This window comes from Amia ocellicauda, chromosome 6, assembly GCF_036373705.1.
Source record: "Amia ocellicauda isolate fAmiCal2 chromosome 6, fAmiCal2.hap1, whole genome shotgun sequence".
NCBI classification, from domain to species: domain Eukaryota; kingdom Metazoa; phylum Chordata; class Actinopteri; order Amiiformes; family Amiidae; genus Amia; species Amia ocellicauda.
The window spans coordinates 28,387,346-28,407,813 of record NC_089855.1 but is presented as its reverse complement, the minus strand read 5'-3'; the positions used below and the strand labels follow the sequence as shown (position 1 = coordinate 28,407,813).

The 20,468-nt window shown below is 37.9% G+C and overlaps 1 protein-coding gene across 1 annotated transcript in view; it reads right to left on the bottom strand.

Moving 5' to 3' along the window:
• Positions 1 to 20,168, bottom strand: part of pcca (propionyl-CoA carboxylase subunit alpha) — a 151,656-nt gene extending 131,488 nt beyond the window's left edge. Inside the window, exons 1-5 of the mRNA XM_066706763.1 lie at positions 20,042 to 20,168; positions 18,409 to 18,486; positions 16,754 to 16,801; positions 16,552 to 16,620; positions 1,797 to 1,910 (exon numbers count right to left, since the gene is read on the bottom strand). Of these exons, the coding sequence (XP_066562860.1) occupies positions 1,797 to 1,910; positions 16,552 to 16,620; positions 16,754 to 16,801; positions 18,409 to 18,486; positions 20,042 to 20,095 (363 nt within the window). The 5' untranslated portion in view covers positions 20,096 to 20,168. The remainder of the gene's footprint in view (positions 1 to 1,796; positions 1,911 to 16,551; positions 16,621 to 16,753; positions 16,802 to 18,408; positions 18,487 to 20,041) is intronic.
• Positions 20,169 to 20,468: the final 300 nt, after the last annotated feature.

The following is a 20,468-nucleotide window of genomic DNA, read 5'->3' as shown; positions in this document are numbered from 1 at the left end:
CCATCAGTGTTCTATTGTTACCATCTTCTACAGGTCTTCAACGGGTGATAAGGTTTTAAGGGGCCTATTTAACTGAAAACAAGACAACCACCTCTTTAAAAAAAATAAAAAATAAAAATGTTTTCGCTCACCTCTTCAATAGTCTTCTATTTTACAAAACAAATCGAAACACCCAAACCTCCCCCACCAAGCTCCTCAGCATATGAAATAGACTTGCACAATTAGCTATACAAAGCAAGAATGGGTTCCTAATGACCAAAATGTTCTCTGACGATTCTTTATGTCGGAGACCAAATATCCCACTTGCTTTGGATCTTTTGAGGGTGCCTGTTTATTCCTGAAATCTGTAATCAGCCACCATTAAGCCATCTGCTTTCCCCACCTGACACATAAGTGTCTATTAACAGAGAGAGGAGTAAAGTATTTTTAAAATATAGCTGACACACAAGACCCGATCGTCTCCTTGTTGAATTAATATCCCTTTTTGTAAAATGTACAAATTAGGCGGAGATTCCCTTGTGTTAAGGGATGCCTTTTTTCCTATTCATTCTTGGCGTTTATTTAAGCCACTGAGCAACAACTGCATTTGATCATGGTTAACAGCTTTCTCTTACATTTCAATTAAGAAGATGTATCCTACATTGTGTGTATGATTAAGGTTTTTGTAGCTAAGCTCTATAGAAACAGACTATAATTTGAAATTCAGGTCTTCAAATAACCCTGAAAATAGGCTTGGACTGCTACAGCAAAATAAAAATCACAGAACTACAATCAAGTATATACAGTAGGTACTGTTAAGTTTGTTTTTTTTATTATGTTTTTTTTAATGGAACATCTCTTTCAATTTAATTTACCATTCACATGTCTAAAAGTATCCAATATTCCAGAAAGATGAAAAAGTGGGGACAGTCAGATTTTCATTACATATTTTAGCCCGGCTTTAAAAACCTCGGTAAACACAACGCCATTCTAATTCTCTCATGCACTGCAAATTGCCCCCTGCAGAGTTTTTGTTGTTTCATGTTCTATTAAATAATGTATTCTTCAATGAAATCTTGCCTATAAATGATATTTTCCATGTTTTTTTATTTATAAAGCTGGCTTTAATATCCAAATAATGGCAGCAATATCCCTTTACAGAAAAATATACACAGTATAAAACACACACACGTCTCATTTATAATGAGTGGATAGGCACTGTGTGGTTTATTTTATTTTCCCTCTGCCCCCTTCACTGAACACCTGGACATCTAACCTCCTTTGTGACCCAAAATGAAAGTACAGGCTCACGCAGACAAATTGTTCCCTTTTCCCAAAGAGTTACTGCAGACAAGTTGTGGGGATTTTTACATTCCCTCTAATTGTTACAATTTTTTTAGTTTGCCGTTTTGTTTTGTTACATTTTTTTGGCGGAGGGTGTTTTTTTTTTGGTTTTGGTTTTTTCTCCTGTATGGCAAATTTGGGAGTGAGCTGGAGCGGCCCCCTGCTGTGCGCGCTGAATCCAGCGGCCACCTGGAAGAGCAGGCACCGAGACTGCCAGATGCCACGAAGCCTTTGATATCCTACAGCCGCTGTTTTTTTGGCCGCTTTAAAAAACTTGTGCCACACGAACTAAAGCAGCAATATCAAACACTGACTGCATTCTCTTCCTCTGTCCCCCCCTCTCTTTTTTCCTTGTCTCTTTCTGGAATTAAAATTTAAAAAAAATATAGGCTTTTTTTTTTTTCCGGGGGTTTGGGTTTGGGGTATGTGTGTAAGCCTCAGCCGCCACATCGCTCTGGCTCATTCAGACTCACAGCTTGGGCTCCGGTTTTCCTAATGGCCTCCATGATGGCATCCATGTTAAGGTAGCTTTTGTTGGTGGGAGCCGGGCCAACACAGACAGCCTCGTCCGCCATTTTCACATGCACCTGAGGAGACATAAGGAAACAAACGCATGCTGTAAAAACATTGCACTGAAACAAAAATCCCGAAACACATATCGTATGTACCACAGAATAGAGAAAAGGGAAAGTCTTAAAAGGGGTGTTTGCTGAGCAGGGGGGTGCGCAAAAAACATTAATTACAAAGGAAAATATTTATAAGCCTTTTCATGTCTGTAACCCACATCCCCCCGGTTAGATGTATTCGCAAAGACAATCTGGCAGGAAAGGTTGTGTTCCTCAGATTACTGCTTGTGTAAACAAAGTTGCCTGACAATACTTAGCGCCCATTACGTGGAAATGTGTACAGTAAGTGAATTCATAGAGGGAGACAAACTATGTTAGGCTTCGAACTGACGTTGTTTATATATTCATATTGAAGAACCAACATTCATAGCTAGCTCCAAGCTGGCACCCCAGGAAGAGGGGGATAATTAGAGTGAATTGACTAAAAGGGATGCAATGAATATCCCTGCACAGCATCAGGTCAGAGCTGTGCACAAATTAAAGCTATGTCTAAAGAGTTCAATATCAATTCACGTGAACCAGAAAAATATAAGAACAAATTCAGGCTGACACCACACCTCATGTGCTTAAAGTCAGACCTTATTTACTTTTTCAACTCAATAAGCACGTAATATTGCAAGCTGTGTTCCAAAATAATGCATGCATAATGTCTCTAAACAATGATAGATTTACATTTTTATCTTGAAGTTAAAATGTTCCAGTCCTATTCCATATATATGTTTTTCTTGCATGTATGTTTAGGTTTTTATTGTTTTCTTATCTCCATGCTTAGGTAGAAAAAGGATCCATTTTAAAAGGGCATTGTCCTGTGCAATGGTTCCAGATTGCTTCAGGACTGGTCATACAAAGGGAGATGGTCTTGTTGAAATGCTGCAAAGCACTGACATTTTCTATACATCTGTAAGGGTCAACACATTTACAACGGTGCCCGACAGCAGTCCCACGTCTAACACCAGCCAACACACATACACAGACACACAAACACACACATATACATACACACAAACATGCACGCATGCATGCATATACCTGAGAGGAACGCAGTGATAGAGCTTCACCTAATTAAGTGACAGACAATTGCACTCAGGGGAGACATTCCTGGGAATTACTGTCAACAACTGGATAAACACTGTGGGGAAGGGAGGTGTTTATGGGCCAGTTGTTCACCACTTTCTGTTTCAGTAAGGTGCGAAAATGAGTCATTACTTTGTCTTATACCTTTCAGCAAAAGCCAAATATATCCGGAATACAAATAGCATCTGTTCACCTTTTGAGGTCTTACTACAAATGTATTGTAGAATAATAACAATAATAATAATTCTACTTCCACCTGTAGTATCATTTTCACATTGCACAAGCTTTAAGGTAACACATGCATATATACACATCTTTGTTATGCTCCTCACTCACTAGATGCTCATCAGGTTCATGAGAGTGTAACCCTTGCCCTTGATGCTATCTCAGTGATAAGGACATCCTCAGTTTCCATTGATTTTAGATTGGTTTGATGAAGTGATGGAGATGTTAAGCTATGTAATTAGGGTATTGATTCAAAGACTGACACTAATCTAGTTATTATTATTATTATTTTTATTTCTTGGCAGACGCCCTTATCCAGGGCGACTTACAACATAAGTGCAAAAATACAGAGAAGTACAAGGCATAATACAGAGAAGTACAAGGCATGTACTTTAGTTAATGTCTTTAATTCATGTGAAATGTATAGTCACATGTATAGTTGCTTAGATGTTTTATTAACTGAGAGGGGGGAGTCTGTAACTAGACATTAAGCTAATAAAAAATAACTTACTGCTGCTGGGGACTGCTGGAGGTTTGTCAAAGGGGGGGGGGGGGGTTGCTAATAAATTGCTGAAGTAATTTGAAAATAAATCCGCTTTTCAAAAACAATTGTCATTGTGTAGCATTTTTTGTTTTGTTTCATTTTCGAAAAACACTAGTTTCCTTTATTTTGTTAAAAAAAATATATATATATACATACACACACATATATACACACACTCACCTTTGTATATCATATCCACCACATAATATAGGCCTATATCACCAGTTTCTAATGAACATACCTGTATGTATCTATGCACCTTTTAAACGCTACTGATTCAATACAGCAATGAGCACACAAACTGATTCCACAATGCAGGATGGGTAAGAAAATGGTGTCTTCTAGAACATAAAAACCTATTGATATACTTAGGAACATTTACATATGAACACAGTGCACACCAGAAGTCTCACAATTAACACCTAAACAACTTCAGTGATGTTACAAGGCAAAGTGCCAGCCTCTAACATCATATAATTCATTTATCAAGACCGTTACACGACATCAGAGGGTATGATAGGGTTACCAGAAAACCTCAAGCTAGGCTAACGTGAACTTCGGACCTACTAATTTAAAGCAAGGTAAATAGGTCATTTACTTACAAGACAAATTCACTTTATAATGTATACTGGGTACTTTTGGGCCACACACTTTACATACCACGAGATAAAGGCACACTAATAAAAAAAAAAAAAAAAAAAGAAATAACATAATAATGTGGGCCACTTATCAACGTACGTTTTACTGACTATTAAGTGACAATTAGCCATAATACTAGGAAACCATGAGAATTCCTTCGTATTATCTTCTTCTTCTTTTTCTTCTTCTATCATCTGGACATCTAATGTCTGGAAAGCTTTTTCCCTGCTATTTTGACAATGTAATCACTTTTGATAATGTTCCCCAGAAAACATCAGACATGTAGCATTCTTAGATATCAAAGCACTTAACAACCAAGTGCAATAAAGCTGCCTGCTTTAAAACTGTCAGCTTTGACATTTCAACCGTTGTGACCGATTTAGACTTCCAACAGGAATGTAGAGTTTTTGTCTATCTACATAAAAACGATTTTAAGTTGGTTGTATCAGAGATGTAGCATTTACCATTTTAAAAGGAAGGGATTCTCTCAAAGAACCAAACAGTGGAGAAGCCATTAGACAAGATGGGACATGGGGACAAAACGAAAATCCCCCAAACCAAGCTTAAATAAAAAGCACAAGCTACAGGTAAAGCTTTAGTGTGATTCAAAAAGCCTTGTCATGTTAAAATGGGATCACTCAAACACTGAATTGGTCATCCTTGTCTACAAAGCTCATGCATACACAGTATAAATATAAACTCGATGCTACTGTATTCATGTCTCTCCGTCTTTTGCTTGCTTTTCAGGTCACACACCTATTATCTCTGTCAATGCAGTGCATTCCCAAGTTGTGCCCTCTGAATATACAGCAATAAGATAACACTAAACCCAATTCAGGGTGGGGGGGGGTGGAAGTCAGTGAAGACTTGCCCTGCAATTGTCTGGAATGACCACAACACCTTCCCAGAGTCAATGAAAAATGGATACATTTCACACCAAGGAGAAACTAGAGAGCTCTTTCAGCTGAACGACCACAGCGTAGCTGGAGAACCACTAATAAGCACAGAACCAAAGATCAACCCAGCACAAAGACAGGGGGCACAAAATAACAAACAAAAACACCACCAGTTGTCATGTCACACGTGAATAAAAACATACCAGCTGACCTAGTACATTTTACAATGGATTCTGAGCAATTCTGAGCTGAACTCTTATTCAACTAAGTCTTTTTATGATTTAAATTAATTCAAAAGTAAAAACAAATTACACTAAAACAATTATTCTGAGCCTCCCAGGGCTGTAATTTATTTACAAAAATGAGGATGGCCAAATGAGGCCTTTTAAGAAGTCAAATGTATGGACTGAGCTAGACCAGCTGTCTTTTTTAAATTTTCTCAGACTTCACTGAAGAAATAAAAACTGGGCCAAAAAACATTTGACATCACTCCCTTCAAATGTATCCATAACATGGAACACATCAGTATTTTGTAATCTTATTTTAAAACTCTCCATAAGTTACTTGCTGAATGTTTTGGTGGTACAGTTGTATAAAGATGTCCCGTTGAGAAACAGACAAATGTTCAGACTCACTCTCCTCCCTTAATCTAGGTGGAAGCACCATTGTTAGCAATTACAGCTGTGAGTCTGTTGGGATACATGTCTACTTCGCAAACCTAGATTTGGCAAAATTTGACCATTATTCTTTACAAAACTGTTCAAGCTCTGTCACGTTCCCTGTGGAGCATTGATGGACAGCAATCTTCAAGTAATGCCACAAATTTTCAATTGGATTGAGATTGGGGCTCTGACTGGGCCACTCAAGTGCACTGACCTTTTTTGTTAATTAACCACTCTCATGTAGCTTTGGCTGTGTGCTTCGGGTCATTATCAGGCTGAAAGTTGAACTTCCATCACAGTTTCAGCTTTCTTGCATAAGGCAGAAGGTTTGTACTTTGCTCTATTAATTTTCCCTTCTATCCTGACAAGTGCACCAGTCCCTGTTGATGAGGAACATCCCCATAACATGATGCTGTCAACACCACGTTTCACAGTAGGGATAGTGTTGCACTATCTATGGGTGATGCACTGTTTAGTGTTTGTGACAATAATAACATGACAAAAAAGTTCAATCTTAGTTTAATCAAACCACAACACTTTTTGGCACATGACTACAGATTTCAAATGGGATTTATTGTGGGCTGAGTAATGGCTTCCTTGTTGATAGGGTCTCTGATTAGTTCTAATTCTAAAGACCTACTTTTTTTTTTTATATACCCATCAGCTGATGTCCCAGAGTTCTTTTGAATGCTTCTTGGTGTTCATGGTAAAGTCTTTGCTCTGAAATGCACTACCCAGCAGTATGGAAGCCCATTTCCACCACGAAACTATGCTCTCACATATTTTCGTTATTATGGCTTAGTATCTCGTTATTATGACTTACTGTAACGGGGACTGGGCATGCACGGTTGTAACGGGAACAATCAATTCGTCCCCGTCATACGTTCTCCAGCATTTGTAACCAATGAGGGCATTAACTTATTGTTGAGCCATAGAACACGTACATTACAGTCAGGCTTAATTAATAAGTTAAATTTGCATTTGAGATTATAACTCCAAACATTCAGCCATATTCATAATAAAATGAATCAATAGCTAATAAATTACATCAGCCCATCAAGAATCGAACCCACGATTCAAGGCTTCGAGGGGCGCACCTTGAGACATACTCTCCTTTGATACCCGTTTTAAGTGCTCCTAATCTCAGCTCGTTACCTGTATAAAAGACACCTGTCCACAGAAGCAATCAATCAATCAGATTCCAAACTCTCCACCATGGCCAAGACCAAAGAGCTGTCCAAGGATGTCAGGGACAAGATTGTAGACCTACACAAGGCTGGAATGGGCTACAAGAACATCGCCAAGCAGCTTGGTGAGAAGGTGACAACAGTTGGTGCGATTATTCGCAAATGGAAGAAACACAAAATAACTGTCAGTCTCCCTCGGTCTGGGGCTCCATGCAAGATCTCACCTCGTGGAGTTTCAATGATCATGAGAACGGTGAGGAATCAGCCCAGAACTACACGGGAGGATCTTGTTAATGATCTCAAGGCAGCTGGGACCATACTCACCAAGAAAACAATTGGTAACACACTACGCCATGAAGGACTGAAATCCTGCAGCGCCCGCAAGGTCCCCCTGCTCAAGAAAGCACATGTACAGGCCCGTCTGAAGTTTGCCAACATCTGAATGATTCAGAGGAGAACTGGGTGAAAGTGTTGTGGTCAGATGAGACCAAAATCGAGCTCTTTGGCATCAACTCAACTCGCCGTGTTTGGAGGAGGAGGAATGACCCCAAGAACATCATCCCCACCGTCAAACATGGAGGTGGAAACATTATGCTTTGGGGGTGTTTTTCTGCTAAGGGGACAGGACAACTGCACCGCATCAAAGGGACGATGGACGGGGCCATGTACCGTCAAATCTTGGGTGAGAACCTCCTTCCATCAGCCAGGGCATTGAAAATGGGTCGTGGATGGGTATTCCAGCATGACATTTACCCAAAACACACAGCCAAGGCAATAAAGGAGTGGCTCAAGAAGAAGCACATTAAGGTCCTGGAGTGGCCTAGCCAGTCTCCAGACCTTAATCTCATAGAAAATCTGTGGAGGGAGCTGAAGGTTCGAGTTGCCAAACGTCAGCCTCGAAACCTTAATGACTTGGAGAGGATCTGCAAAGAGGAGTGGGACAAAATCCCTCCTGAGATGTGTCCAAACCTGGTGGCCAACTACAAGAAACGTCTGACCTCTGTGATTGCCAACAAGGGTTTTGCCACCAAGTCGAAGGGGTCAAATACTTATTTCCCTCATTAACATGCAAATCAATTTATAACTTTTTTGAAATGCGTTTTTCTGGATTTTTTTAGTTGTTATTCTGTCTCTCACTGTTAAAATACACCTACCATTAAAATTATAGACTGATCATTTCTTTGTCAGTGGGCAAACGTACAAAATCAGCAGGGGATCAAATACTTTTTTCCCTCACTGTACTTATAGCTACCGCAGCCAATTGTCCTGATTAGTTATATATGGCTGAATGTTTGGATTTATGGTCTCAAATGCAAATTAACTTATTAATTAAGCCTAACTGAAATGTACGTGTTCTATGGCTCAACAATAAGTTAATGCACTCATTGGTTACAAATGCTGGAGAACGTATGACGGGGATAAATTGATTTCTCTCGTTACAACTGTATTGTTGACGCATGCCCAGTCACCGTTACAGTAAGTCATAATAATGAGATACTAAGTCGCAATTATGACATACTAATTCGCAATTATGACATACTAAGTCATAATTATTAAATAGCAAATCGACCACATTAAAAAAAAAAATTAAAAAAAAATGGGTGCGTTTTTTTCACGGTGGAAATGGGCTTTCATACAATAGAGGGAACCTACATGAAATGCTGAATTTATCCTGAAATCATGTGAATCATTACAACTGAACTCAGGTGGAGGCCACTTAACTTGGTGTGTGATTTTGAAGGCAATTGCTTACATTTGATAATTTAGGATTGCTATTACAAGGGGGTATTTCAGTTTGGTATTTCAGCAAGGTATTTCAGGTTGCTTTTTATTTCATTTTTATTCTACACATTACTAGACACTTGGAAGTTGTGGGGTAGGATATGTAATGAAAAATAGACAATTTTATTGCAATTGAATTCCAGGCTATATTCAACAAAATGTTAACATTTTGAAAGGCGCTGTAGACTTTCTATAGGCACAGTATGTGGCTGTTGTGAGAACCACAGACTAAAAATGTAAAAATATTTTAGGAAACAAAGTAGACTGTGAAACTCAATTTTATATAAAACTAAATTCTGCAAAGGCATAGTTCTCATTCCCTGCCGTGCACTCATATCATTTCTCACTTCTACCATGTTTTTTACATTTTACCTGCTTGCTTGTCTGTTGTGTGCCAAGATCACATGAATCAGTGAGTAATTATAAGGAAAAATAGCACTTTAATGGACTTCCCAAAGCAGAAAAAGGAGAACGTGTAATGTAACGTCACTGTGAACTGTACACTTACTTCAACAGATGGAAAACAACATGCACAAGAAACTGTAAACTAAGATCAATGTTTTTGAAAGCCAAGTTATGCAGTAACAATGTCAATGACATATAGGTTTTTTACTGGATAAAAATAAGCCAGTAAGATATGAGGCAAAAACCAAGAGTAGACGTCATGTGCACAGAAGAAGGTGACAACTAATTGTGCATCATAAACTTGATTTCTTAACCTCCTTCTTACTGCAGCAGATAAATACTGATCGATAATAATAATAGTTTTTATTTGACTGAAAATGTTATATTATTGGGACATACCTGGATTAGTTAAAGGTTACTCTCAATTTCATACTGATCAATAACAATGCTCAACACTGTACAGTTGGTGACTTCTCTCCATGTTTAGGAATAAAAGGGAATATAAACTAGTCTAAAGCAGAAATGGATACAGATTAGAACATGTTTTTTACACCAGTATTAATCTAGTTTTCTATATCTAGATTTTAAATTATTGTATCTGTACAATTGTAAGTGTATGCATTACAGTGAAGCTATGTAACAGAGAGGTCATTCACTTTGCACCTTGCTTTGATGCCTGTTTAATGAATTACAGTAGAAATCCCAACAACCACATATTCAATAAACTAGAATGTCTCCTGCTGTTTTCTCTCTCCATGGTAACAACTGAATGCAGAGGCCATGTACCAGAAAATGGAGACAAAAGTTAAGTACCTACTTTAAGAGCAACACACAGTTATTCCTGGGTGATTGGCGTTTGCAGCAAATGATTTATACTCCTTATTTCAATAAATATTAGTAGGACTTATTCAACCTGGCACCTCTGAAGATGACGAGTGAAAACACAAATGTAGCAATGTGTAAAGATGGAATGAAATTTATCAAAAAGGAATTACAACAAAGAGTAGGCCTAATTGTTTTCACAAATGTTGAAAATATAAGGGATCGTCAGATCTTTCACTGTATGCTTATTCTTAGTTTTTTGGTTTATTTGTTATTTGTCAGGCCTTGTCTCGTCATCAGTTTTAAGAAAACAAACAGTGTCAATGTCTTGGCTGCTGAAACACAGGAGGAAAAAAGAAGCGCTTAAAGCAGGTATTCCATTCTTTCAAGGTCCATAAAGGGTAAAGCAAAGTGGCTGGTAACAATTCTATTATCTATTGAGTCCCTTATTGGTGAACAGAAGCTTTGTATGTAAAGCTGCAACTAAGGATTTCCCCTGGGAGCCATAAGCTCAGCAGGTTAAACTGTCAAAGCTTTTTTAAGGACTGATTGTTAAACCCCCTGCAGCTCGAGGTAAACTGACAATTTTCCATCAGCAGGGAATGTGGCTTTATTAGCGATTTGGGGGAAAAAAAGGTAATAAATACTTACAATAAGTTCACAAAGTCATTTCTTTTCTATGTTCTTGCATGCCCATGTCAGAATTATCCTATTCAAACTACAAGCGATCAATATGTAATGCTTTCAATGACTTTGAGCTGGAAGAATAATATCAGGCAGGGGAAGTTTTCATTACAAGGGCTCTCTAGAGGAATACCCTTTTCCCCCATTCTTAATTTAAATGCAGGAATCACATGATGCTTTCTTTTAGAAAATGAATAATGGTATAAAGGTAGTGAACTTGAGAAATCATAGGACTTTTGGACCTTCATATTAAAAGACGGAAGTAAAAAACAATTTATATACATATTCAAGTATTCAGTAAAAAAAAAAAAAAAAAAATGTTCAGCAAGCTTGATCAAAGACCAAACATTATGCAAAATACCTAGAACTCATTAAAGCTGAAATGGGAACTTTATTGGAAATAATTTTTTCCCAAATATGACACAAAAACAATGCAAATATATGCAACAGTATGTTACAATAATACAGGTGTCATCTCAAGGGTTGCCCCATTTCTCATAGAACTAAGTCTATGAACAACAGCCACAATTCTGTTAGACTAGAAGGGGATGAGAAGAAAGGAATGAAAAAGAAGAAGAATGGAAGAAAAAAAATGTTTCATGGGTAGGTTGAAAAGACTAACTATATGACTGTTCTGATCAACTTCGTGGCAGTAAAGACAGAGGGGTGGGTGGACATGTTAATTGGTCAACTGTGCTGTTTGTTTCCTCCAGTAACATGGTTTAATAGATTTAACTTGCCATAAAGGGACCTTGATGTGAAAGTGGGACAGGAAATAAAGAAAAAACCTTCACAGAACACTGAATATGGATAAAATGTCTTATGAGGCAGATCCTGATGAGTCTCCTGAAATCCTGCATCCGGAGGAGGGAGGACGGCTGTCTGGGCAGCAGGAATGAAGCTTATTTAGTGTCGTCAAGATTAAGTCAGTGTAATGTAATGACTGTAGCTGGAGGTAAGGGACAGATCTGTACCAAGGAGGGAGTGTTGATCTCCACAATGTTCACTGCTGCAAGATCACGGTCCAAATCAAGCACAGGACTGACGCCTGAGGACACTCTTTTCACCTCAACGGCAGGGGTGAAGAACACAGAAGTCTGAAATTTTGGATGATGCTTATTATATAAAGGTAGGACAATAATTTAAAAAAATACATTAGAGCTGTTGTTTTCTTTAGAACTAAATATAATCTATTGAAGGTTAGTTTCTCACAACTGTGGCGAACCTGTTCGGCCTTGTGAACCATGAAAGGCCTGTCGCTGACTTAAGCCACGGTGGGGTGTGTGAACTGAACTTGTCCATTATGTGTGAAGGTGTTTCTTTTATTTCAGAGCTCTGGACTCACAAACCTGTAACTAAGAAACAAACACAAAACACAACAGTAGCTTTAGCAGCGCAGTAAGCTGCTTAGAGGTCAGTGCTTTGTGGCTGGCTTTCCTCACAATGTTGAGTAGATAAAAATTAATTATTCAAACTCCACACACACACACACAACTCACACAAAGAAAACCATTAAAAAAAACAGCCTGATACTAATCATAGTAAGTTTTCTATATGGTCTGACAAGGAGTATGGGGGTAGTTAGGAACCAGCATGGGAGCCATTTAATACAGCCCTTGATTAACTCATCGCCTGTCCACTTGTCCTAGAGACATGTACTAACATGTCATAATCGTCATAATTCTCATCATCCCCAGAGCTATCTCACCAGCTCCTTGATTAGTACAAAATTCCCAGATGGGGGATGGTTATTGCTTAATAATTCCCCTTAGCTTCCTACCACTGTACCGCAGGCCGTTCAATTAAATATAGAATCTCTAAAGAGCACAATGAATGTGGACAAATTCTTGCTGGGCTTTGTGCTTTCCTCCTCAACACTAACAATTAACAGGCATCGTAAGCACCCCCCCACCCCTGCATCCTGCCAATCACGCTGACAAAATGTCCCTTCTTCATAATTTGTACTTCATATAGCCGTAACCTTTTCAAGGGTAAGAGGGACAAAAATGGGCGACAGTAGACCCCACTATTTTAAAATAAAGTGTAAAAAAAAAAAAATGAGCTCAGTGTGCCACAATCTACAGTAACACGCCAGACTTCAGAGGCTTGTTCCACGTTTTGTCAGATTTTAAGGTTATGACAATATCTGTCATGAATATTAATTCTCTCATCCAATTCCCCATCCTCCTGCTTCCTTTTAAATGACTGTCAACAGTTTCAGATATATTTGTCAAGTGTGAGAAAGATCCAGCTTCTAACGAACCCGCAGTTTGAGCAGAAACCCACAAGAGAGTACAACATGCTCCCTGCACATACGAAAGTCATGACGAAAAGTCATCGCTATGTTTTTCTCTCTCGAAGCGAGGGGTTGTTTAGTTATTAAAAAAGTGCTTTTGGATGATGTGTTCCTGTGATAAAAGCTGGTTGCAGAAGATGAGTCATAGTCACTTGGGGCGAACCATGTGCTTAAATATTTTTATGATATATTTTTCAGTGCATCTTTATAAGACGTTAACAGATCTTAATTCTCATAACAGAAAAATAAGATTTGTCATGCACCTCAATGTGTTGTGTCCTTCCATACACTTTCCATGGGAACCAGCATTAGTTAAGACACTGTTTTTCATAGTTTGGATATTATATCTTTACATGGATTAAAAAAAGAACTTGTTGTGTTCTGCTAACACAATGAATAAGATGAATAAGTTAAACTAAATATTGTGATATGCAAGATAATTCATTCAGTATGTAACACCTTCCCTTGACTTAAATCTTATGGATACATCACTGGTCATCTCTCAATGACCCCCCAATCGATTTCAATTGCCCGTTTCATTTTCAGCTCCCTCCTGAAACACGACAGCTTCAGCAGCCCCACTTCTAGAAAACCTCAGGTAAACCAAGGCTGTTGATTTTAACCAGGTAGGTGTCTCTGCCATTAATGGCGACATCTCTATCTGAGATTGACTGAGTCATGTAGGTGGTTCCGGCCCTGGCTACGTCTTGATCAGCTCATCAGAGATCTCCTTGCACCTCAATGCACTCCATTTTCATTTACCTGATTATTAGCCTCCAGTTTTTTCAGCTAGAAACCAACAAACACTAATTACTTTGACATCACAAAGTCAGATCTGTCCCCATAACCCCCCCTGACAGCGGGGAGAAATTATCAAGGGTAAGCACAATAATATCTTGATAAACGATGACTCGCTTCACCTAATTGTCAATCATCCGTAAGCACTCACGCAAGATACAGCTCAATCTCATTATCAAGTCCTTAGGGTAGAAATAGAACGCACTCAAGAGATATGTTTTTTTTTTTTTTTTTTGTAATAATAATAATAATGAAATGGGGGAAAGAACAAATCAGCACAGAAATCCGACAGAAAACATTCAACATGATTCTGTAAACATCAGAAACCTATGGCTGACCCCCAAGCAAACAAACACCACTAGCCACAAGTCAGTTCACATATCCTGTGGTTTTCCTGCATTTTGGACGTATTTTGAAGCATTGTATCTCAAGGATGAAGGCGACATTGCCTAGTTCTCACTGCTTAACACAATCTCTTAAGTGAGATGTTTGAATCCTTTTTCTCTTGCATTTATCTTAGCACATGATGCTCCAAAATGCAGAGCCCATATTGTGAAACCAGATATACAGACAATCCTTAAACCTGATATAAGACCACAGAAATCTGAGGGAATAAATTCATCAATGTATCATCACACTGGAAAGAAGAAGATGATAATGGTAAGAGAGAAGTAATTAAGTCATTTGTTTTTTGATTTGGTTTTGGAAGATTCACTTTGGTGACACTGACAGAGACTAGCTGGGTAATACTGCTGGAAAGGCCCCTTTGGGAAACCAAAAACTGCAGCTTTCACTGGTTCATTACTGGATTTACAGTATGTAAGATAACATCACATAATACCACACAAAAACGGTGGAACTGCCACTTTATCCACAGTCCCATTGTATATGGAATCACGCTCCGCCACGACTCTCTGCATCACACCCTGATACACAAGGTCGGGTTGCCACACTCAGATGTATTGTGTCTGCTCCGTTCCCCATTAGTGTTTTGTAGCAAGTCTATTATAGTATCCCCAGGTCAAGGAAGCTAATTTAAGCATGGCAAGGCTCTGTATAAACAAGTGAGAGTACAAAAAGAAAAACATTGTTGATTTACTAAGGTGAACTGTGATGTTTTGAACTTGATGGGAAAAGGAATGCTAATTCAGGACCTTCAAGAGCTAAAGAGACCGACTCACTAAATTAACTATTTATGGCATATTTACTACATATTTCTGGGTTTTAGGTTTGATCATACATAGTTTGAGACCAAGAAGGATTTTCTGTTTTGTTTCATTGCATCAGCTGAACTACATAAGTAAACCAGGGTTATTGGACTGTCTAATCAAAACACTACATCAGACAAAAACAGGCGAAAAAACATTATACACATATAAGTCTTTGGATTCTGATGAATAGGTCATAGGATGCAAAATTCAATATGATGTAGGCCTACACTGCTTACCAATTCTATATAACTATAACCTTTCACAGCACTGGTACAATATTTTTTTCTGTCAAAGGGCAAACTATTTGCTGTAAAAGGTAAGAAAATATTCCAACACGTGCTTCAAGTTTTAAAACTCTCTTTACAGTTAGACAAATTGACAGAGCTACAACCAAACTGTCGAAATGTATTCTTTATGTTGTGCGGCTGCCATTACATTTCCATCCAAACGCCGTGTTAGTAGGACTACTGTGTACTATTGATTGCAGATGAATTCCAGCGCATCTGTGAACTCACACACAGAATTGAGCATGACCCATTCGTTCAAATCATCATCACTTTGGGCATTAGTTTGCTTAAGTTTCACGTAATTTTGTAGCAGCATTTGACATATGTCAGGTGATAATTGACTGCATATTGATGCTGCTTGATGGGTGAAAGCTCGCTGACCATAAGCAGTTAAACCATCAGGGGATTAAGAGTTGCCAGTTTAGAAGGTTTGGTGTTCACATCCAGTCAAATTTGTTTCTTCCAGCCCACTAGTTACAGTACTGGAAGGTTCTGAGTTTGCCCACTTCTTGGCCAGGCTGATAACATCAATATGAATGCACCACATGGGGCAAGAGATACATGGATTTACAGTAAGGATACATTCCTAGTCTCATTAATAATATTATTTGATGAGAATCCAGAAAACAAGGTGACAAGTGATAATGTGTCATAATTAATTGGTCAAGTATGCTTAAGGATTCTTAGTTGCGACTGATTTTCAAGAGAGACAATTAAATAAACAAAGGTATTTATATTAGTCATGACTTTACTGAAAAGCTGGTGAAAACTATAAGAAACAACTCAAAGCATTATTTAAGAGGTATAACTAAAAACCCACCAGATTCTTAAATATTCAAGTAATTCACACTAACCAAATGTTTGATAGATTTATACAAGGTTAAGGTTTGCCTATAAACAATTTAGGATAGGATCCAGCTTTAGTCAACACAAACAGGTATTTTTACTGTGCACACAGGAAGACTATCAGACTTGCACTTGATATTGTAGTGTGTGCAACAGCCTGACATTTTTGGCTCAATTGAACACAGTCTCGTAGGACAAACTGTGTTAGTAAGTGTCAAGGAACAAAAACATGATGATCACTTACTGCACTGGAGTCCACATCACTGTGCACAGCAACCGTTTTGATTCCCATCTTCTTACATGTTTTGATCACCTGCAATCAAGAAACACAAAGTAACAAGAATTTATTGAAGTGTGAAATTATCTTAAAAAGCTAATGTTTCTCTTAAACAAAAAAAAGTGGTTTCATGTTTTTAAAAAAAGAACAAGAAAAGAAAATCACTTACCCTGCAAGCAATTTCTCCTCTGTTTGCAATAAGTATCTTGTCAAATGTCTATGAAAAAATAGTTCAAACAGAGTTTAGGAGGGGTGAAAATCACAAACATCTGGTTTCACCTGCACTTCCTTCATATAAGAGCTCACAGAATCCCAGATATGTTAAAGCCAAGCCATTAGATATTTTCAATTTTTCATTTAATGTGCTAATTTGTTTTGCATCCTTTTATATTGATAGATATAGATAGATAGAAATGTGTGTGCCTGTTTATATACATTTATACACAGATGTAAATTACATCTACCTATCTGTATGGGCTCTTTCTAACATTTACCACCTCTTAAGAGCACTCTACATTGACACTGAATTATGGGAGACAATTGAATTGCTTGCTGTTCATGCGGGTTGTTATGAATTCTGACAACAATCAAAGCATTTAATCAGTATATAATTTATTGTTTTTAGCAATATATATGTATGTGTGTGTGTGTGTTTAGTGCATTTTACTTTTCTAAAAATAACATTTTAAGTTGTTTTACATAAGCAACATGGTTATTCCATTAGTTCCAACTAGAACATTATCCTACTATTTTGATACTGTTGTCAGAATTTTGCTTGATTTGACAGGGAAGGGAAAGCAAAGCACACCTTTGGCTCCAAGTCTCCCTCAGGATAATTTCCAGGAACAAGCAGCATATGCTACCACCTTTCATACATGTATGCTTTGGACTGCCAAGCTGAAATTAAGGAACAGCAACACTGCAATAGCAGGAGAGCACTCTGCCTTCATACTAAACAAGCTTAAAGTCATTATCGGAAGCCCAGCACTATGATGGATGAAATAAAAACAAGCTGAGTTTTTCCATAATGAATAAACCAATGTACAACATATGCAAGTGTTTTCTATGAAATCCCTGAGTACATATAAATCCCTCGAAAATGTCTTTCACATTCTCTCCCCCAAGTGGCAGAGTTGGTTTGTTTGAAGATCAAAGCTACGGAGATGTAACATGTTGTTTATAGGGCTGGGTGAATTCAAGATTTCCTTGAAAGTCTGAGAAGACAGCTTGGGATGAAGGTGTAAATATCAGAACTGGTGAAAATAAACAAAGTAGTTACCTGCTGCCCTTATTCAATATAAAAAACATGGAGAGTTTGTTTTTTTATAATCATATATCTATAGTGTATCCACAAGCTTGTTTCCCCCCCTTTTCAAGCTGAAATAAAGAAAAAGAGCACTGAGCAAGCTCTTCTACTCTACCACATTAGGTACTGTGCCTTTCATGTATTTGTTATTATTATTATTCATGGTTATTTATTAAAAAAATAAAACATACTGATTATGCATCATATTGATGCCTAGATTGCCACAAATACATTTAGTAGAAATCCCTTTAACTGCTAAGGGAAAACTGATCCTATATTTACAAATTCTCCTACTTAATTTCAGCATCCCCTCAGTCCTCTCATAAGAGTTACTATTTACGCAAAATGTACGACTTTCTTCGAGTAATAAAAATGTGAAATTCATCATGAAAATTAACATTTCAGTTATAGGGAAGATAAGGAAAGCAAAACTTTACTTGTACTTGAAAACCTTGTACAGGATAAGGAAGTTAATGTTATTTTGTTCTAATGGAAACCAGAAAAGTATTGAAACCTACCTTTTCATTAAGGTCATAGGCAGTTGAGTAATGTGCATGAGATGCAATAATGCAGCATCTTGAATTGAAAGAGATATGCTGGGGGGAAAAAACAGACAAGAAAACATTACTACTTAATTGGGAGTGACACAAAAACAACACAACTTTAAGTCAGACAGGTGTTGAATGTTCTTTATATTTGGTTGTTTGTTTACAGACACCTGTAAAATATTATTCACATTCAGTTATGCATCTGCACCAATACAAAACATATCACCTTGCATAAGTTTTGTGGGTCAACAATATGCTTTTCAACTATGACATTGTGATTTAAGTTCCCTCCATCAGGCTGTGCTGCACGTTTTGCTCATAGTATTGATTAAAGACGGTCCACAAGAAAAATCAACAGGTACAGTAGCCAACCTCTTCTATATCTCTAAAGTTTAGACAAGAAAGAGCATCGCAGTGAATTGTGTTTAGAGTCTAAACAATTCACTGCAATGCTCTGTTTGGTCTTAGAGGGGAAATGACCGTACTGTATCCTGTTTTGACTCTTTAATGGTTCCTTTACGGTGACTGTAACTGTGATCTTATTTCTGAGAGCTCTGTATACAGGAGACAGCCATAGTTCAGTCCAAGCATTCAGCATTCATATGGATTATGATCTTAAATATGAGCAGACAGTGAGGTTACATAGATATGATAGGGAGACATTATAAATATAAAATGAATAAAGAAAAAATAAGAAAAATAAATACATATGTGCTATCAAATTCAACTTAATACAGTTTATAGCTTTACTGAAAATCTAATATATGCTTATTGTAAAAGAAGTGAAGCTCAGAAAAGCTGGTTACAGAGTACTGTACTGAAAGCAAACATTTATGCAGCAAATCAAGTTGTCTGGATTTCATAAGATACCTGAATAGCACATATCTTCAACGTGAAATATTAACTAAGTAAGCTGCTAATGCTGAGGTTTAGGTAACTAAATGGTTAATTAAAAAAAATAGAATAAAAACAGCATGCTTCCACCACGATAACTAAAATGATCTGTTTATATCTAAGAGATCATTATCAAACGCGAATTTCGTACAATATTATAAGGTGTCGCACAGATTCATATTAATGAAGGTTTCTGAACATGGATTGTTTGCAAACCTGCCAAACACCATTTTTATCTCCGTAAAAACGATTGATTGGTCACTAATGCTATCGATAATGATTCAATCTGATGCATGGTGGCATTGCAGTGTATATTAATATGTCAATAAAGTGAATGCATATTTGACATTGAACAAGGGGTTGCTGCTCCATTGCTTTCCAGCTACCTTGGAAACAATGGCTTACTGAAAACGGCTGAAATGCATTGCAGAGATAAACACCGACAGGCACTGATTCGTGTTGAGATTGATATGAATAAAACACGTTTGCAAAGCCGGTATTGCATAGGCAGCAGGACTTCACAGGGGTCAGTCGAAACCCAGCCAGTTCTGTGAGCTGCCACTTTGTGTTGGCTGCACTCGCTACAGGGACACGTCCAAACACAAAACGACTTCGCTTTTCAAAGGCACTGTTTCTATCCCGCTTTACTTCCACCCGTGATTAGCGGTCGTCTGTCCTTCGTTTGTGCGCGGTTTTATCAGTGTCTCACCTTCCATGCAAGCAGGACTCTTTGCAAAGCTGGAGTGACTCTGTAAGCCGCCATAGCTGCCTGGCTGTTGTGTGCTTCGGCAAGGTGACCTTTCACCCTGGAGGCGTGACCTTCCTCCGCCAATCAGAGGAGCCCTTTCCCTGTGAGTCGACAGTGCCGGATACATGTTGCACATGTTACAGCTGCAGTGTGCTTAATACTGGATGCATCAGAGGTGCATCCAAGTTTTACTTAGCTGTCGATATTATAGAAGTACAGTAATAGGCACACACATTACTCACTTATTGGGCAAGTGAAAAAAGCATAACAGTACTTTTGTATTCCAGGATAAGACGTTTAATTTGACAAAAGACCAACAAACTGTGATGTTTTAGTGCATTCTGCATGTTCTGGTTAGTACTTTCAATTGATTTCAACATCTATTTGC